General features: G+C 37.7%; 1 protein-coding gene across 1 annotated transcript in view; it reads left to right on the top strand.

The window, feature by feature from the left end:
- The window catches only part of GABBR2 (gamma-aminobutyric acid type B receptor subunit 2), a 454,172-nt gene that overhangs the window by 173,474 nt on the left and 264,879 nt on the right, over positions 1–15,819 (top strand). Inside the window, exon 4 of the mRNA XM_041476645.1 lies at positions 6,709–6,879. Within this exon, the coding sequence (XP_041332579.1) occupies positions 6,709–6,879 (171 nt within the window). The remainder of the gene's footprint in view (positions 1–6,708; positions 6,880–15,819) is intronic.

Raw genomic sequence — 15,819 nt, 5'->3', positions numbered from 1 at the left:
TCTTCTCAATGATGAACTCTCCGGAGCTTTCATTCAAGTAATTATTTAACAGTATCATATGACAGGTAAAAATGTAACTATTTACCACTGCTGAAAAAGTGTAATTTCTTGTTAATATTTTTTTCTTTAGTCAACTTATGTCTTCTTTATGTCAACTTATCATCTGTGCCATTTGGGGATCAGAATTAGGGCATAGCTAGGAAGGAAGATTGCCACTAGGATTTCTAGGTCCAGCTCAGAACCTGTTTCTTCGCTGTCTCTATCTAAACACTCATCATCAGCAGCTGTACTGGTAAATTGTCAAGAAACCATATCTTTGTTTCTTGATCTTTATTACTGTGTTTTGCTTTCCCCTGCTTTGAAGATCTATGCAAGCAACCGTCAGTGAAACTGCTGCACTTACCTTCTTATATTGACATATCGCTCAAATATATAGGTGCTTGTAACCATTTTTGCAATGTTACTTCCACATGCTTTTCCTCTAAGTCATCCATCAAAGCTGATTAGACAATACATTTTGTGCACTGAGGTGGGAAAAGACACTCATATCCCTTTTCTTATTATACAGGCTATCATGTATTTTAAGGTTCATTTTAATATCCTTCTAGAATTTTTCTTCTTATTTCAAGTACTGTTATGATATTAAAATTTATTCATAACTTCGCTAGAGGCAAGATCAAGTTTAGTGGTGGTTTGCACACGTGGATAAGTTAGCTTGTATAGTAAGGTTACTGTGAATTAACATTTAACATAAATATTTATATTTTATAATTACCATTCCTCTAAAGACGCAGTTTGTTATGCTTCAGTCTGTTCTCTGTCTCTGGGTTAAGAATGTATTGTTTCATCTGTTATGTGACATCATCTAATGCTCAAGAGTGGCAGCAGGCAAATCTTTTAACTCTTCATTATTCATTAGTTTCCGTTCTGGTCCTTCTAGCTCCTGGGACCATCAAGTCATCACATGCTTGAACTTGAGTATCATTATTGTTGGCACAGGCTTGTCAGAGCATTAGCGCTGGCAAGGCTCACAAAGGAGTGGTGTGTGGTGTCACAAGTACACATTGCTGCAAATCCTCATCTTCCTGAGTTTTGTCCTTGTTATTTTTGTACAAGATTCTGCATGTGCAATCCTGTACCATTTTAAGAGTATTTTCTGCAGAGCTTTCTGATGTTCTGCCCTTTTCTCTGAATGAATTATTTGCATTCTCCTTTTTTTTTTGCAGAAAATACTGCTTTCTATCTAAGCATACGTGACATGCAATTTCTAGTTATGATGATAAGTGTTAGCACCAGTCAGTTGAATCAGCAGTTTATATCCTGTTTAGCAATGCTGATTTATCAGCATAATTTAGCTTTCTAGAAAATGTTTGGGAAACAAAGGTGATATCTGCCATATATGAAACCTTCTCCATCAGGACTGGTTTTGCAGCAACAGGGGCACATTTAAGTTTCTATCAGTCATTAATAAAATACTTCTATGAGCCTAGTGCGTTTATCCTGTTACCTGAAGGCACTTTTATTTCCTTTTCTTTTTCCACCCACTGTATAATACTCCATGAACACAGTGTGTAGAAATTAAACTCCAAATAGCCACTTCCTTTCCCTTCCACCCTCTCCTGCCGGAGTGGGACAAAGGCAGAGACCATGCGTTGACATAACAATTTACTGAAAGCAAACAGCAATGGACTGAGAAATGCCCAGTAACAGCAACAATATTAATAACAAAAGTATACAAAAGAAAGAGGTGCTTTACACACAAAGAGGTGTGTACCACCTTGACATAGTTCTGCGTGGCTGCCAGGACAAAGACAGTGGTGGCCGCTCCCACACACAGTACCCCGTGGTTTCCCCAGAGACAGGATAGCAGGTGCTCCCCACAGCGCTCTCCTTGTCCCTGAGCTGGGAACAGGAAAACAATGGACAGCCCCAAAAGCTAGATTGTCCACGTTGAGCCACACTGCTGCTTTGGATGCTGGACTCGATTCCGCACAGCTATGGCTGGCACTGGCATCGCCGCTTTTGACTGCTCTGTCCAGGTCCACTTGGCTCCTTCCAGCTTGGGTCAGACCCAGCTGAGGTCTACACATTTGGATCTGCAGTAACTTTGCAAAGGGTAACTGTTACTGGATTACTTTAGCTTGTACAGTCCATTTAAATATGACTCCTTAATAGACCTGTTGCCTTAGGTGAAAGCAACTGTTTACCCAGGGATAATTCTGCTCTTTTATTTTTCCCAGACTTCTGAACCCTACTACAGGGACAAAACTTAAACAAATACTTCCCAGACATAGTAAAACAACTGAACAGAAAAAGATTACTTACCATTTCTGGTGCCTTCCTCTCTCTCTGCAGTACATGGGGTAGCAGTGTGGCTTCATTCAGCCTTCCAGCTTCTGGACTCATATATGGAATATATACATGGAATATATAGTGTTGTTTCCTTTTCTAATTTTGTTTCAGCTAATAATATCCACCTTTTTTTTACATAACTCTTAGTCTTTCCCATTTATTTCATTAGTACTGCATCCCATTTTTTTAAATGAACAGTAGAGCTTATCATCTTATCATACCTGCTTCTGTACTGACTTTAGTTTGAATTAAAGAACCAACTGACTTTAAGAATGCACCATTACTTCCTTACACAGAAACATTTGAAAGCACTTTAGACTGATGTTTCTCATTTAAACTACCACACCCTGTTTAAACTTAATATAGGGTTTTGAAGCTACCTTTTACTCCCCTTCTGCAGAACTGTTCCTTTCAACATTTTTGTTTTAGCATCCTTTTTTTTTCATATCACTATCCAGTGTTAATGACAAAGTTTTCATGAAAATGTGTGGATTTTCAACTGCATTTAACATTTTCAAAAAATATTATCTTTCTTGGGAAAATTTAGTTCATCAACACACATGCCTGACCCCAAAAACTTCTGTAATAAAATCTTTCTGTATATTTTTTAGTTTTTCAGCAGTCCACCAAAGTCTATCCAATACCCTGGTCTATTTAGTTGTCATATTGTACTCTAGTTAACATTTTATAGCTCTTACTTGAATGGTAAATATGATCTTATTTTCTATTTCAAAGTCTTATACTGCTTCATTTCAGAAATTCCCATCTGAATCATAGCTTATGTTTTCCTACATACACTCATTTTAAGTTCAGATCCAGTTGCTCACAAATTAGAAGCAGATATTCTAAACATACTCTACAGAAAGATTTCTCAGAGATACGCTAGGAAGTAGGTGCAGGGATTTCTGACAGCATTCAAAGAGATACATATTTATATTATATATATATAAACTTTTTTAAAATCTAGGTCTGCATACACATATGCACAGAGCCTGTTTATGTATGCACACGCACAAACACAACACACACAGTTATGATGTATCACCCAGTAGCTGTCCACTGTGTCTTCTGCTTTATACCATCTTGAAAAATCTTTTTTTTTCCCCTTTCATTCATCCCTTCTTAAGTTTGGCTTTTGGCCATCACCTTTTAGCAGTTCTGTAAAATAATTTTCTGTGAAGGAATGACATCATGCATCCCACAGGTATTTATGGCTGAGTTATAATCCTGAATATAAATGTTCATCTCTCACTCCTCCTGAACATGGAGAGGCAAGTATAAACACCTGTAAAAAAAATTACAGAGCAGTGTATGAATATGTATGCTTTGAAAGTGGAATAATGTGAAAAATAGAACTTTGGTAGTTTGCAAAGAACTGTATGAACAATATGATTGCTAAATAACTTAGTTATGAAAATAAATTCTTGTAACAAAAAGCATGATGGCTTTCAATCCTGTAGAATGCAGTTAAGAAACTATTAAAAGTCTTTCAATATACAAGTTTCACATCAGCCATGAAAAAACAAATTTAGCCCTAAAATACAGAGGAAAAATGCTCACTTAAAAAGGGGTGTACAATCTTAATGCGTATGTGGGTGGACTGTGTTGTGATCTTACTTGCTTTATCACATTAAATAAAGGGGTTTTTATGAGTGTTTTCCTTATGTTTTCATATAGCTGTGCTATCTCACGTATTTTTTCCAAAATGTCAGTTCATTTCTTAACGTGATCTTTTTATTACCACTTTTTAGAACATAATGGGGTTTTATTTCATTTTTCATCCTTGATCCTCTCAAAGCAGAATAATGAGTGCTGGTGATTTTGGGGTTAAGTTCATTGCATGTCCCAAACTCTTACAGAGATAATTTTATGAAAAATTAAATGTTTTTAATGACTTAACTTTTTCAGGGTATTTCTCCATCTGTTACAAGGGTCTTATTGTCAAAGTGATGCAGAATGAGACTAACCATGATATATGTGATGTTTGAAAGACCTCTGAATACATCTACAACATGAGAATTGCTTGAACATCAAATTTTCCCATTTTTTGTTTTAACAAAACCTTTATTTTAAAATAATATGAAGAGGTTTGTTTTTTTTGTTTGTTTGGTTTTTTTTTTTTTTTTTTGTAATTTCAGTATCATTAGTTTTGCGCTTAAACCTAAATTTGTCTCATCTCACCTCACATGCCTGAGAAATTTCTTATGAGACTTCATCTTTCTGTAAGCAATGAATAAAGGTAATGTTTTGCTTGTTTCCAAGGAAATTTGAGCAATTAGGATACTAATTTAGGCCCTTTAAGTCACTAAAAAAATCACAAAGGATGGTTTTGTATTGTCATGCTTATATCACGGATCTTCACCCTGAAGACAGCTTACGCATATAGAGATGCTTCTCATTACTATGGACCTTTGTACTGCTGATCAGAAAAATTTTCCCTTCAATTTAATAATCTGAGCTAGGTGAACCTTGCTGATGTTTCTTGCCACTACTGTTACATCAGTGTTGCTCTTCACTTCTTTTTCTTAAGATCAATCCAATTATGTTTGATCCAAACCCATAATAACTTGAAAAGCAAGTTCTTTGCAGTCAGCAGGCTGCAAGCAGCTGGGCTGCTGAGAGGTATTCCTCTTCATGTTGGTTTCTAATGTCAAATTTTCTCTCTTTTTCAGCCAGCATTACAGGTCCTTATTTCCACCTTCACTGAGCAGTGAGTGCATGATGTTCAGCCCTACCAGGCTAAATAGAAAAGTTGACTAGGTCTATCTGGCAGATGTTCATTCTTCTTTCCTTATGGGAATGGTTTTGGAAAATCAAGATGACAATATATCATAGCACCTCACATTGCACTTTTTAAATGAAATCTAGCGATAGTCCAGTTGCTATATTAAAAATGTTTTACCTCAGAATTACGTGACAATTGCATTATTCATTATCTCCTGACCAGTGAAGAGAAAGGATCTTCTATTTTGAATGGTATACTGTAAACTGTCCAAGTTATGCACAGTTTAAGCTGTTTACATTCTTTTAATTAGGAAAAAAAACTACATTCAAGCAATTATAACAATGCAGTAAAATCTTTGTGAGTCTAAGATCAGACAGAGAATAAGTCCTGTTTCTGACAGACTAAATCTAGATATTTATGAGAAAGAAATAGAGACCATAAGAATATAAGAAAGAAATAGATAATATAAGAGTAAGAAAAACAATTTTTTCCTTCTTTTTGAGGAAGAGACTTGAAGTGGTTTTTCGGATTAAACTTGTCTACTCTGAATTTCTGAAAATGTTGTCTAACCAAAATATGTTGAATGCTTAATTTAAAAAATGGAAACGTAAAGCTACGGTTGATATACAGTCTTGAATTCACCTACATTTTCTGACTATCTATTGATTTTGAAAGTCTTTAAATTTGTATCAGGGAGCTTATTTTGTGTCAATCAAACCAATTTACATTGAAACAGTACTTTAAGAAACCTCAACCGAAAATCCTGGCCAAAAAAATGCTTGAGAGGTACATTCCAAGAAGCCTAAAAAGAACTGGAGGGAATGTCCAGAAGTATCTTTGGAATAGGAGTGTTTTCAAAAAGTGAATGTGCAGGCATTCTCTTCAAAATGCAATCTGAAAAACATTCACAAAAACATGCTGCCCTAACTTGCGCAGAAGAATTCAATGAAGTTTTCTGTTTGGTTTTGCATGTTTTAAAAGGTTTCCTCTTTTCTTTTGTAATAAGCATTCTCCAACCATGAACGAATTCCTGTGTTTTAGCCATTGAATCCTCTATTATAACACAAACCACAGGGGACCTGCTTCAGTGAAGGAAGTTGAGACCCAAGTAAACTTCTGAGTTTCAGCCTTGGCTAACATAGTGATTTTCTGTTTTTTTGTTACCTGGGGCTGTTTTGGTACATGAAGACAGGAAGAAGTACTCCTAGAGATTTGCCCAGTAATTTAAGATATATAAGAATTTGAGAAAATAATATTCTCTTGGAGGTATTCTCAACTTTTACAAAGAGAAATTGATGGGGAATTCATCATAGAGATTTATTTCCTTAGGCCTTATAGCTCTGTGTAATGTATGAGATGCCTGATTTTAAACAGAGGATTTATCTCTCTGACTTTTAAGGTTTCCTAGTTTAATTTTTCAGCAGGTGGTTTATAGAGCTAAAATATTTCAAAAATATCTTTAAAAGTAAATGGTGCTGGTAGGACGTTCAAGCCGTATGAATATGAAATTCTCTACATGACAACAATGTACAGATTGTGTCTTGTTGTACTTAGAAAAGCAAAGCTTTTTTACTGACTGCTAGATAACTTATGGTGACTTTCTTTTTTTTTTTTCTTTCATTTTTTTCCAGCTTTCATTTGCAGCAACAACTCCAGAGTTGGCTGATAAGAAAAAATATCCTTATTTCTTCCGGACAGTGCCGTCTGATAATGCAGTGAATCCAGCAATTTTGAAGTTACTCAAACATTATCACTGGAAAAGAGTAGGAACTTTAACCCAGGATGTACAAAGGTTCTCTGAGGTAAGATTTGCATAATTTATAGAACACACACGGAGATATTAGTATCAGATTCTAAGCAGTTAGTTTATTTATTAATAGCAATTCAGGAAAAAGAAAAACTCCCACTGTCTCAGTCCTGTTTGGCTTTCTCTTAGTAGGTCACATTTACTGTACTGAATAAGCTCAATTTTCTTCTGAGGTTTATTTGAGTGTCTGTAATGAAAGCTACCCCATTCTTACCCATGTCTCTTTTTCACACACAAGATCACTGCACCCCAGTGCAAAGGTTCCTTTATACTCTTTGATTTGCAAAAACACATGTTTTGGAGGGAGGTTTGTATTCTGACTCTGGTTCCCTTAAAAAGGAGAATAAATCCAGTATCACCATGTTCCTTTTGTCCTCTGATTTATTGCAAGCATCAATCTGAGCACTGAGGAACAAAATCTGGTAAGTTTGTGGCTGAAAATACTGGAGGAGCTTACTGAGATAAAAACGTCTGAAGCCCCCAGAACTACTAAGATCACATACCATGCACCCCACAGATCTTCCAAGCTTCACCCTGAGCAACATTTTGGTCATAGAAATTGCAATAAAGTATGGAATAAATGCCATTAACCGTGGTTTTAACAACTGAGTGGAAGAAAATATCTTACATGTAATGAATCAGAGCAAGACAAGCGAAAGAGTTGACCCATTAATTATTAGAGAGGTAAAACTAACAGAGACATGCCTGGTTTTTGGTTATTGGAAGTTTTTTTCTTCCTCAGCATTGATTTTATAAAAGGCTGACTGTGCACTGAAGACTGGTATAATTAAAACTGGGAAGAGGAATAAGAACAGGTTAGAGTTATCTTAGATGAGTCAGATATTTTCAAATTGTCTGGCACAATTAAGTCACTATGGAATACTTAAGAAATCTTAGACTCTTCCCTTATGAGATTTGAGACTTAAAGGATAAAAAGTAAATGAATGGCAAGAGGAGAGAAGAAACGTTTGTTTGTGTCTGTGTTTCCAGAAAACACACAAAGGCCCTGTGAATTACAGGCCAGTCAGGTTAAATTTAATTCCTGGAAAGATACTAGAGCAAATAATCTATTTGGAATCACAGAGGAGATAAAAAGATGCTAAACAATGGTGAAAATGGATTTGTCAAGGATAAATCAAGTAAAGCAATCTGATTTCCGTGTTACAAGGTAACAGGTCTCAAGGAGGTGTGATAGGTGATGTGTGATATTTCACGACTTATAAAATGTTAGAAGTGCTCCTAAAGAAAAATAGGGGAAACTTTATTTTTGTTTAGATACTGTAAGAGCAATCTAGTCTTTAATCAATATTTCTGCAGCAGAAGTTAACTGACATCAAGTCAGTAAAATATTTGTTTTCGAAACAAATGCTGAAACAAAAAGTCCCCAAAAAGTGTGGTATACTTTACCCTTCTGTATCTTGGAAATAATTTCAGTGAGTAGTTATCAGTAGTACACTGTCAAACAAGAAGGATGAGATTCTGTCAAATGGTATTCTCTAGAAAAAGATAAGGTTTTCTCTAGACAGCATGATAGAAAAAATGTGTTACTAAATTGCATTTCATACCTACTTGGGAAAAGCTGCAAGTACTTTGCTGAGGACAGGATTGAATTTCAGAATGATACTGATGCTGGCTTGACTTCAGCCAGCAGCCGAGCACCACACAGTCGCTTGGTCATTCCTCTGAGAGCAGGTTTGGGGACAGAATCTGAAGGGCAAAAGCCGGAAAACTCAGGATCGAGATAAAGACAGACTCATAGCAAAAGCTAAACCTGTGTGCATAAACAAAGCAAAACAAGGAATTAGTTCACTGCTTCTCTGTCGCAGCGTGGGGGCTGGCCCGGCGATGATGACAACAGGGGCGCGACAGATCCCGCTGGCAGACCCCACAAAAATCCAGCTGCCAGCGGGTATTCAGCGCGAATGAACAAAGAGGCAAGAGCACGGACCTTGGAGCAGTAACTGGAATAACTTTATTCCACGACCAACTCGCCTAGCCTAAGAGCCCAAAACCCAGAAGAAAGGGCAGGCAGTAGCTTATAAAGAGGGACGGTCTTGGGGGAGGATAAATTTTTTTTTTTTTTTTTTCACCAATCAGGCGAACTGGGGGTGGAACACAAGGCAGGGAAATACAATCTGTAAACCAATAGAGGATCTTAAGGGAGGGGAAAGGCTGAAGTAAACCAATGGGGTTTCAAATTATACAAAACTGACAGGGAAGGTGCTGGAGGAAAGGGCAGGCTTGGGGAACGATTGACATCTGAGGAGAGGAGGAGCAGGGAAGGTTTTGGGGAAAAAGGGTAGGGACAAGAGGGATTGACAACTTAGCAGGGAGCAGCCAGGCAACAAACAAGAACTGACAGTTAACCGAGCTGAATAACCACGAGGGAGCGAGTCTAAATGTAGCAACATAAGATACAAAATGGGGAACCTGTGCCACTCCAAGAGCAGGGGGAGAAAAACACAGAGGGATTTCAAAACCACAAATTAAGCAGTAAAATATGCCAAATAAAGAAGATAAAAACACACCACAACACTTCCCAGAGGCAGGCAGGTGTTTAGCCATGTCCCGGAGCGCAGGGCTCCATCACACATAACAGTTACTTAGGAAGATAAACACCATAATTCCAAATGTTCCCCCCCTTCCTTCTTCTTCCCCCACTTTATATACTGAGTATGCTATCATATGGTCTGGAATATCCCTCTTGTTGGTTTGTGTCTTGTCCCATCTGTGTCTCTTCCCAGCCCACCATACAACCCCAGCCCTTTGCCAGCAATGCAGTATGGAAAGCAGAAAGGCTTTGAATCTGTGCAAGCCCTACTCAGGAATAAGAAAAGCATCTCTATATTGTCAACCCTGTGTTCTGCGCAAATCCAAAACACAGCCCCATACTGGACACTGTGAAGAAAACTAACTCTATCCCAGCCAAAACTAGCACATTGATAAAGGTTTTAATAAAAACAATATTTAAGTGAAAAAGTGCAAAATGGCTATGTAGGCAGCAAATCTCCAGAGAAAAATATGTCAAGCACTACAATGAGCCACAAATTGAATAATGGGCAGGACGTTTTGAGTCCTTGATTTACTGTAAAAAGTACAAAGGAAGCCAGGGCCCTTGTTGCACCATCCCGATGTAATGCAACATTGATACTTAAGACACACAGAGTAAACTATAATTCTATTTAGTGGTCATTAGGTGGAAGTTAGAACATCAGGTCTAATATATTTTTCAAGAAGGAAGTAGATCAGAGAAATCTGTAAAAAATATTGGGTCACTTGGAAACATCTAATGAGAAAGATTAGAAGTGAAGAAAAGTCAAATAGAAAGGGTAGATTGTTGACCTTTTGTTATATGGGGTTTTTTATGATAAAACTAAACAAACACAACACAGGAATTCTTGGTCTTCCTTTGTGACAGCTGGAGGGACTTTGTGTCTCTCAGGGTCACTTAAGACATTCTAAAACTGCATTTTCCAAGGGTTTGCAAGAGTGCTGCACTTGAGTTCAAAGTCTCTTCATTTCACTTGAAAGGTAAGCAACAACCTTCTGTGTCTGCAAACCCAATTGTCTGTGATTCATTACAGCTTTCAAGTAGTGCAAGACTCAGTTAAAGCTTCCTTGAATTGCAGTGATTTTATACAGCAGGTTGAGTCCAGTGTCTTCAAAATGACTAGAGCTCGGTTCTTCCTTTTTCAACTCCATCTAGTTTTTCCCTTCGTCATACAGACAGTGAAAGCACAGGAAAAACTGCAGGAACTAGTTAAATTGCTTTCTGGGAGCAGTGAGGAATGGGAGTCACGAGCTGAAGAGCATGCGACGGCTGGGCAGAGACCAGCCCCGGTGCAAGACAGGAGGGCAGACCCAGGGATTGAGGCCAAGACTGGCCAAGTGTGCAGGTCATCAGGCAAGTAAGTCCATGGAAATGAAGCATGTCCAGGGCCAAGCTGGCAAATCAACCCACAAGTCACGGTCAGGTCTAGTGTCTGCTGGATAGGTCCATGGCAGAGACAGAAGACACAGGACTAAAGGCTGGGTAGAGCTCCCAGAGGAAGGACCATCAAGGCCTGTTAGTGACCCTCAGGTGCTGCTCAACTGAAACTATAATTTTGCTGCTATAGGAACATCAGCTAAAATTCTTCTTCTTGACTTTTTTTGTAAGTGACAAAATAGTTGAATATGATCTAAAATATCTTTTCAGTTGTAAAATGCCAGTGAGCTTGGGATGTGAATGGTCTTATCTATAATGAAAATGCATTACAAGCCATTAGATCAAAAGTAACTGAATGTCTTCTCTTACTCTTATGCAAAATGAAATAAGCAGAAGCTAATCAATGGAATCTTTAGAGAAGCCTGTGTAGTAACTCAGGTGGTTTTACTCTTAACAGTGAGACAGAGCAGTTCTCTCATTTTTCCATCTCACATCTCCCAAACTGCATCAGTTTGACAGATCTCTTTCTGTTTTTTTAATCTACAGCAGTTTGGATATCTATCTAAATTCCCTCCAGTGGTCCTTCCACCTAAACGTATGGGGAATTAAATGCTTGTTCTTGCATAGGGACTTCATACCCATGTAGTTTAGTCAACAGGAATCCTGACTGCAAATCTTTACCTGCCGTCTAAGTTCAGGGATTTTTGGGCTGATGACTTTTTTCCTTAGCTAGATCACTGTCTCTTGTCCCTCTGCAATTTGTACTTTGATTTTATCTCCTGAATAATTAAAGATCACCTAACTTGTTTGCAGGTTAGCTGCCCCTTAAAGTCATCAAGCTGTCTTTTTGGTTTACTTTGCCTTGTAATGAGGCAGTTGTCTCAATTGCTTAGTTTATCTGTCTCACTCCAGTATATCTCTGAAGACCAAGATCACAGACTATCTCTTGCTTCTATTTCAGCTGTTTCCTTTGAGAATCCTTTCCGCCAAGGCTTTGGGTTATCACTCATTTCCTTTTACTTGGTAAAAAAACTTCTATTCCTTATTAAAAACTGTTATATCTTCTTTATTTTCCAGGTCATAAAGAGAGGTTAAGGGTAGGTAGAGAGAATAGAGAACTTTATACCACCATGCTTTCAGTTCTTAGAACACATGGGTAATATCTATACATCTTGTACTGCTATTGTGGCTTGAGACTGCCTTTCTTGGCATTACTTGGATTCAAGGATTGTGACTTTTCAAGTGACCTGTATTTTATGGCTGCCAATAGATGAGCTCACTGTTAGCGTCCTTTGTGAGTTCTTCAAGTCTTCCTAAATATCCTTTCCATTGGGTTAATATTTCAATTGTGTAAGTTGACTTGGTATAAGAATAATGTACACACTTCATCACTTCTGTTACTTAACTAGGACAAATTCATACCTACCGTGCTTCTGTGTCCTAGATTTTATGGATTGCTGCCCTGTTTTCATCCTCTGGGAGAAGACTGTTTCAAAAGTTAATTCTGGGGCAAAGATTTATAAATGAGGTTACAAAATATTTCAAGATTTTCAGCTCCAAGTGTTTGCTGTGGTATATAACTGTAGGGTAATTTAGGTTGGAAGAGATCTTGGGAGGTCTCTTGTCAAACCTGCTGCTCAAAGCCAGTCTAGCTTTAGTGTTTCATAACCCTGAAGAGTTATAGCTGTTTGTCCTGGTTCTGGGCAGGAAGGGTTAGTTTTTACAATATCCAGGAGGGAACATCTCCAGGACCCAGAAGTTATTCTATACCACCTCACCTCACTGCTGGGATTTGGGGGAAGGGAGTCTCTTCCAGGGAGAAGGGGTCCCTTCCAGCTCTGCATAGTGTGGTGGAGGGAGCAGTTGGGAATTGTTTCTGTATGAATTGTTCACATCTCTCTTGTTCACATCTCTCTTGTACCCTCTCTTGTTCACATCTCTCTTGTACAGCAGCAATTAGTATTGCTGCTGTTACAGTTCCTTCTCTTGTCTTATTACTGTTTCCAGTAAATTGTTCTTATCTCATACCATGATCTTCATCTTTTGTGCCTCTTACTCTCCTCTCCATCCCACCACAGGGGCGGGGAAGAGGGTGTGAGCAAGAGGCTCATGTTTTCACTGGGAGCACTAAATTGGAGAATAACATTGCTAAACCATAACACTGTTGCACACACACAGTTTTCAGAAAAGGCCTGACTGTGCCCTGTTTCTGATTCACAGATGAGCTTTCAGCTGATTGAAACTTATGCATTGGTTGGTGTCTCAAGGGTTACTGCTGCCCAGCAGGTACCTGTTTGGGATTGTATTTTGAATTAGGCAAACCAAGCAATATTCCTGTGGTTTGTGGTTTGTTGTCTTTCATGCTTTAGTGGGAAGAGTCATGGGAATAAAGCTATACTTAACTATCAGTAAGTCAAAAGTTTTGGATGCCACCAGTATTGAAGAAGATGTAAATGCTACAGAATATGATTAGGAAACAGAAAAATGTATACTCACATACTGGTTTTCAGATAATGCTTTATTTGCTTATTAGTAATTCTAGTTTCTTGCTTCAATATTTTTCTGTTATTTCCTGGATATTTTTCATTTTATTTATACATCTTTTTATTCATAGCATGTTTCAAACTGGAAGCTGGCACTTCATTGCAATGGTTCACCAAGAGGACTTCCTTATTTTGTGATATAGACTGGCTTAAATTACTTCTTTTTGCAATCATCTCATGTTGAAATTCATTGAAACGGCACTTTAACTTAGCATTTGATAGCATATTCATGATATTTTTAGATTGAAAAAAATATATATACATTTTCCTCCCACTGAATACCTTGTCTGGGATTGTTTTTAAAATAAGTTAAATTCTGTTCATCTCAAGTGAATCTTTGTTTTCCCCTACTTTTTAATAGTCATCTCTTTATGTGATTTCTCTGCTTCTTCATGGAAATATTGAGAACTTGTAATGTAATTTTATAAATGTAGGTGGCATTTCAAACAGGCAGAAGAAATGAGAAGTGTGCAGTATGATAATGAAATACATTAACAATATCAAGATAATATATTCTCTCCTCTGGCTCTGTCACAGTCTTCATTGAGTTCAGTAACTTCAAAATATGTCAGTAACAAAAACTTAAGAAAAACAAACCTTGTAAGTAGACAAAAAGGTATTTTTTTCTGGGGAACATGATGAACACTAAGGATTTCTTCAGATTATGTTGCATTTTGTACACTGACAATGCAACTTCTATGAAAATCAGCAGACCATCAGGGTCCATTTTACCTAACTTTAAAGAATTTAGGTTCTCTAAATTCAAAGTCTCATCCCAGAAAATGTAATACTGGAAAAAATAAAATTGTTCCCAAGAAAAGCAGCTAACAATAAGTCTTCTTAATGTAGTATATGTCTATTGCTGTAAAGAAAGCAGGGTAGAAGTATTATTAATCTAGAGTTTTATTTATTGCAGCCTTGCTTTGTCACTGTGCAGTCTGCAAACTTGCATGTGAGTTAGTGGTCAGTTCTGATAAGAATTCACTGGATAAGCAGAGGCAACGAGAGAGTTTTTGTGTGGCCAAGAGGACTTGGGGAAAACAAATGAGATAGCTGTTGACCTTTCAAATTTCAGCCAGGAAACAAGCTTGAGATGCCAGTTTTCGATGACTGTGAGTATGTATCATGTAGACTTCAACGTGTGATTATGCTTTTTGACTTCTTAAGTCTGGCTTCTCAGGATCAAAAAGAGGAGCAGAGCTTTCCACTCTCCATCACAATTGCCAAGAGGTTTTAGGGCAGCAAGAAAAACATTACTTTTTGTCCATGAATGAGCTTGGAAGCCTCAAATATACCAAATAACATAAATGTTTAATCTGGGAGCTCTGAATATTACACAGCAATTTCATCCTAGAAGGAGTGCTCTACCTTCAACTTGGATCAAAAAAGAAAGGAAAGGCATACGATTAGAGAGACACAGAAGGCAGTAAAAGGAAAATATAGGAAAAAGCATGAAGAGAAGATATTGAGAGCAGGAAAACGGAGATATTATAAATGTAATTGTTTAACTATAAAACTCTTAAAAACTATCTCTTCCTCATGTTTGCTGTTTTTCAAAGTGTCATGTGCCTGAGATCTTCTTTCATATTGCCTCATTCACAATTCCTGGCTGATTTCTGTAGCAAAATCTTAGGAACAATTTAATTCCAGTTTTCTTGACCTTGCAAAGAAGAATTAATTCCTCTATTCTGCTGTCTTGTAACTATGCTTTCCTATTATTCAAGTTGATACATTAAGATCTTCACAGAAAGGCAGTCCCTGAAAATGACTTTTACTAATTAAAGGGAAGCTGAAGTGCTAGATCTAGTATGATTCTTCTGGGTCCTGGTAAATATTTAGAAGCCGTGAGATTATGGCAAGGTCATAAGACTATGATATAGGAAATGGGGATAAATCAGAGGGATAGAACCTTAGCTCATATTTGTCCATCTTCATAGGAAATGGTCTGTGTACATTCAGCTACAGAGCAGGGAGTTATTTTAGGTGAGAATTGTAAATAGTAGTTAGAAGTGACTATGTACAGGTGGCTTTTTAGTACCCTTGCAGATGAAGATTGCACAGCCTCACTGGGAAACTTATGCCAGTGGCTGGTGATCCTCACTGTTGCAAAGCATTTCCTGATGTCCAGATGGTAATTCCTAGGTTACAGTTTATGCCCTTTCATTTTGTCACTGGGCATCACTGAAAGAAGCCTTTCTTCATCCTCTTCACCTTCATGGTCCTTCTCTGGTCTCTCCCGTGTGTCCATGTCTCTTGTACTGAGAAACCACGAACTGAACTTGCCACTCCGTGTATGATCTCAGAAGTGCTAAGTAGAGGAGAAGGATCACCTCCTCTGACGTGCTGTGACACTCTTTCATACAGCCCAGAATATTATTAGCTTTATTTGTCACAAGGGCCCATTGCTGGCTCATCTTCAACATGGTGTCTACCAGGACCATCTCCACCAAGTGCTTTCCACTGG

This window comes from Pyrgilauda ruficollis, unplaced genomic scaffold (genome assembly GCF_017590135.1).
Source record: "Pyrgilauda ruficollis isolate IOZ18807 unplaced genomic scaffold, ASM1759013v1 scaffold39, whole genome shotgun sequence".
Lineage (NCBI taxonomy): Eukaryota > Metazoa > Chordata > Aves > Passeriformes > Passeridae > Pyrgilauda > Pyrgilauda ruficollis.
The sequence above is the reverse complement of the archived record's forward strand: the minus strand, read 5'-3'. Positions and strand labels throughout refer to the sequence as shown.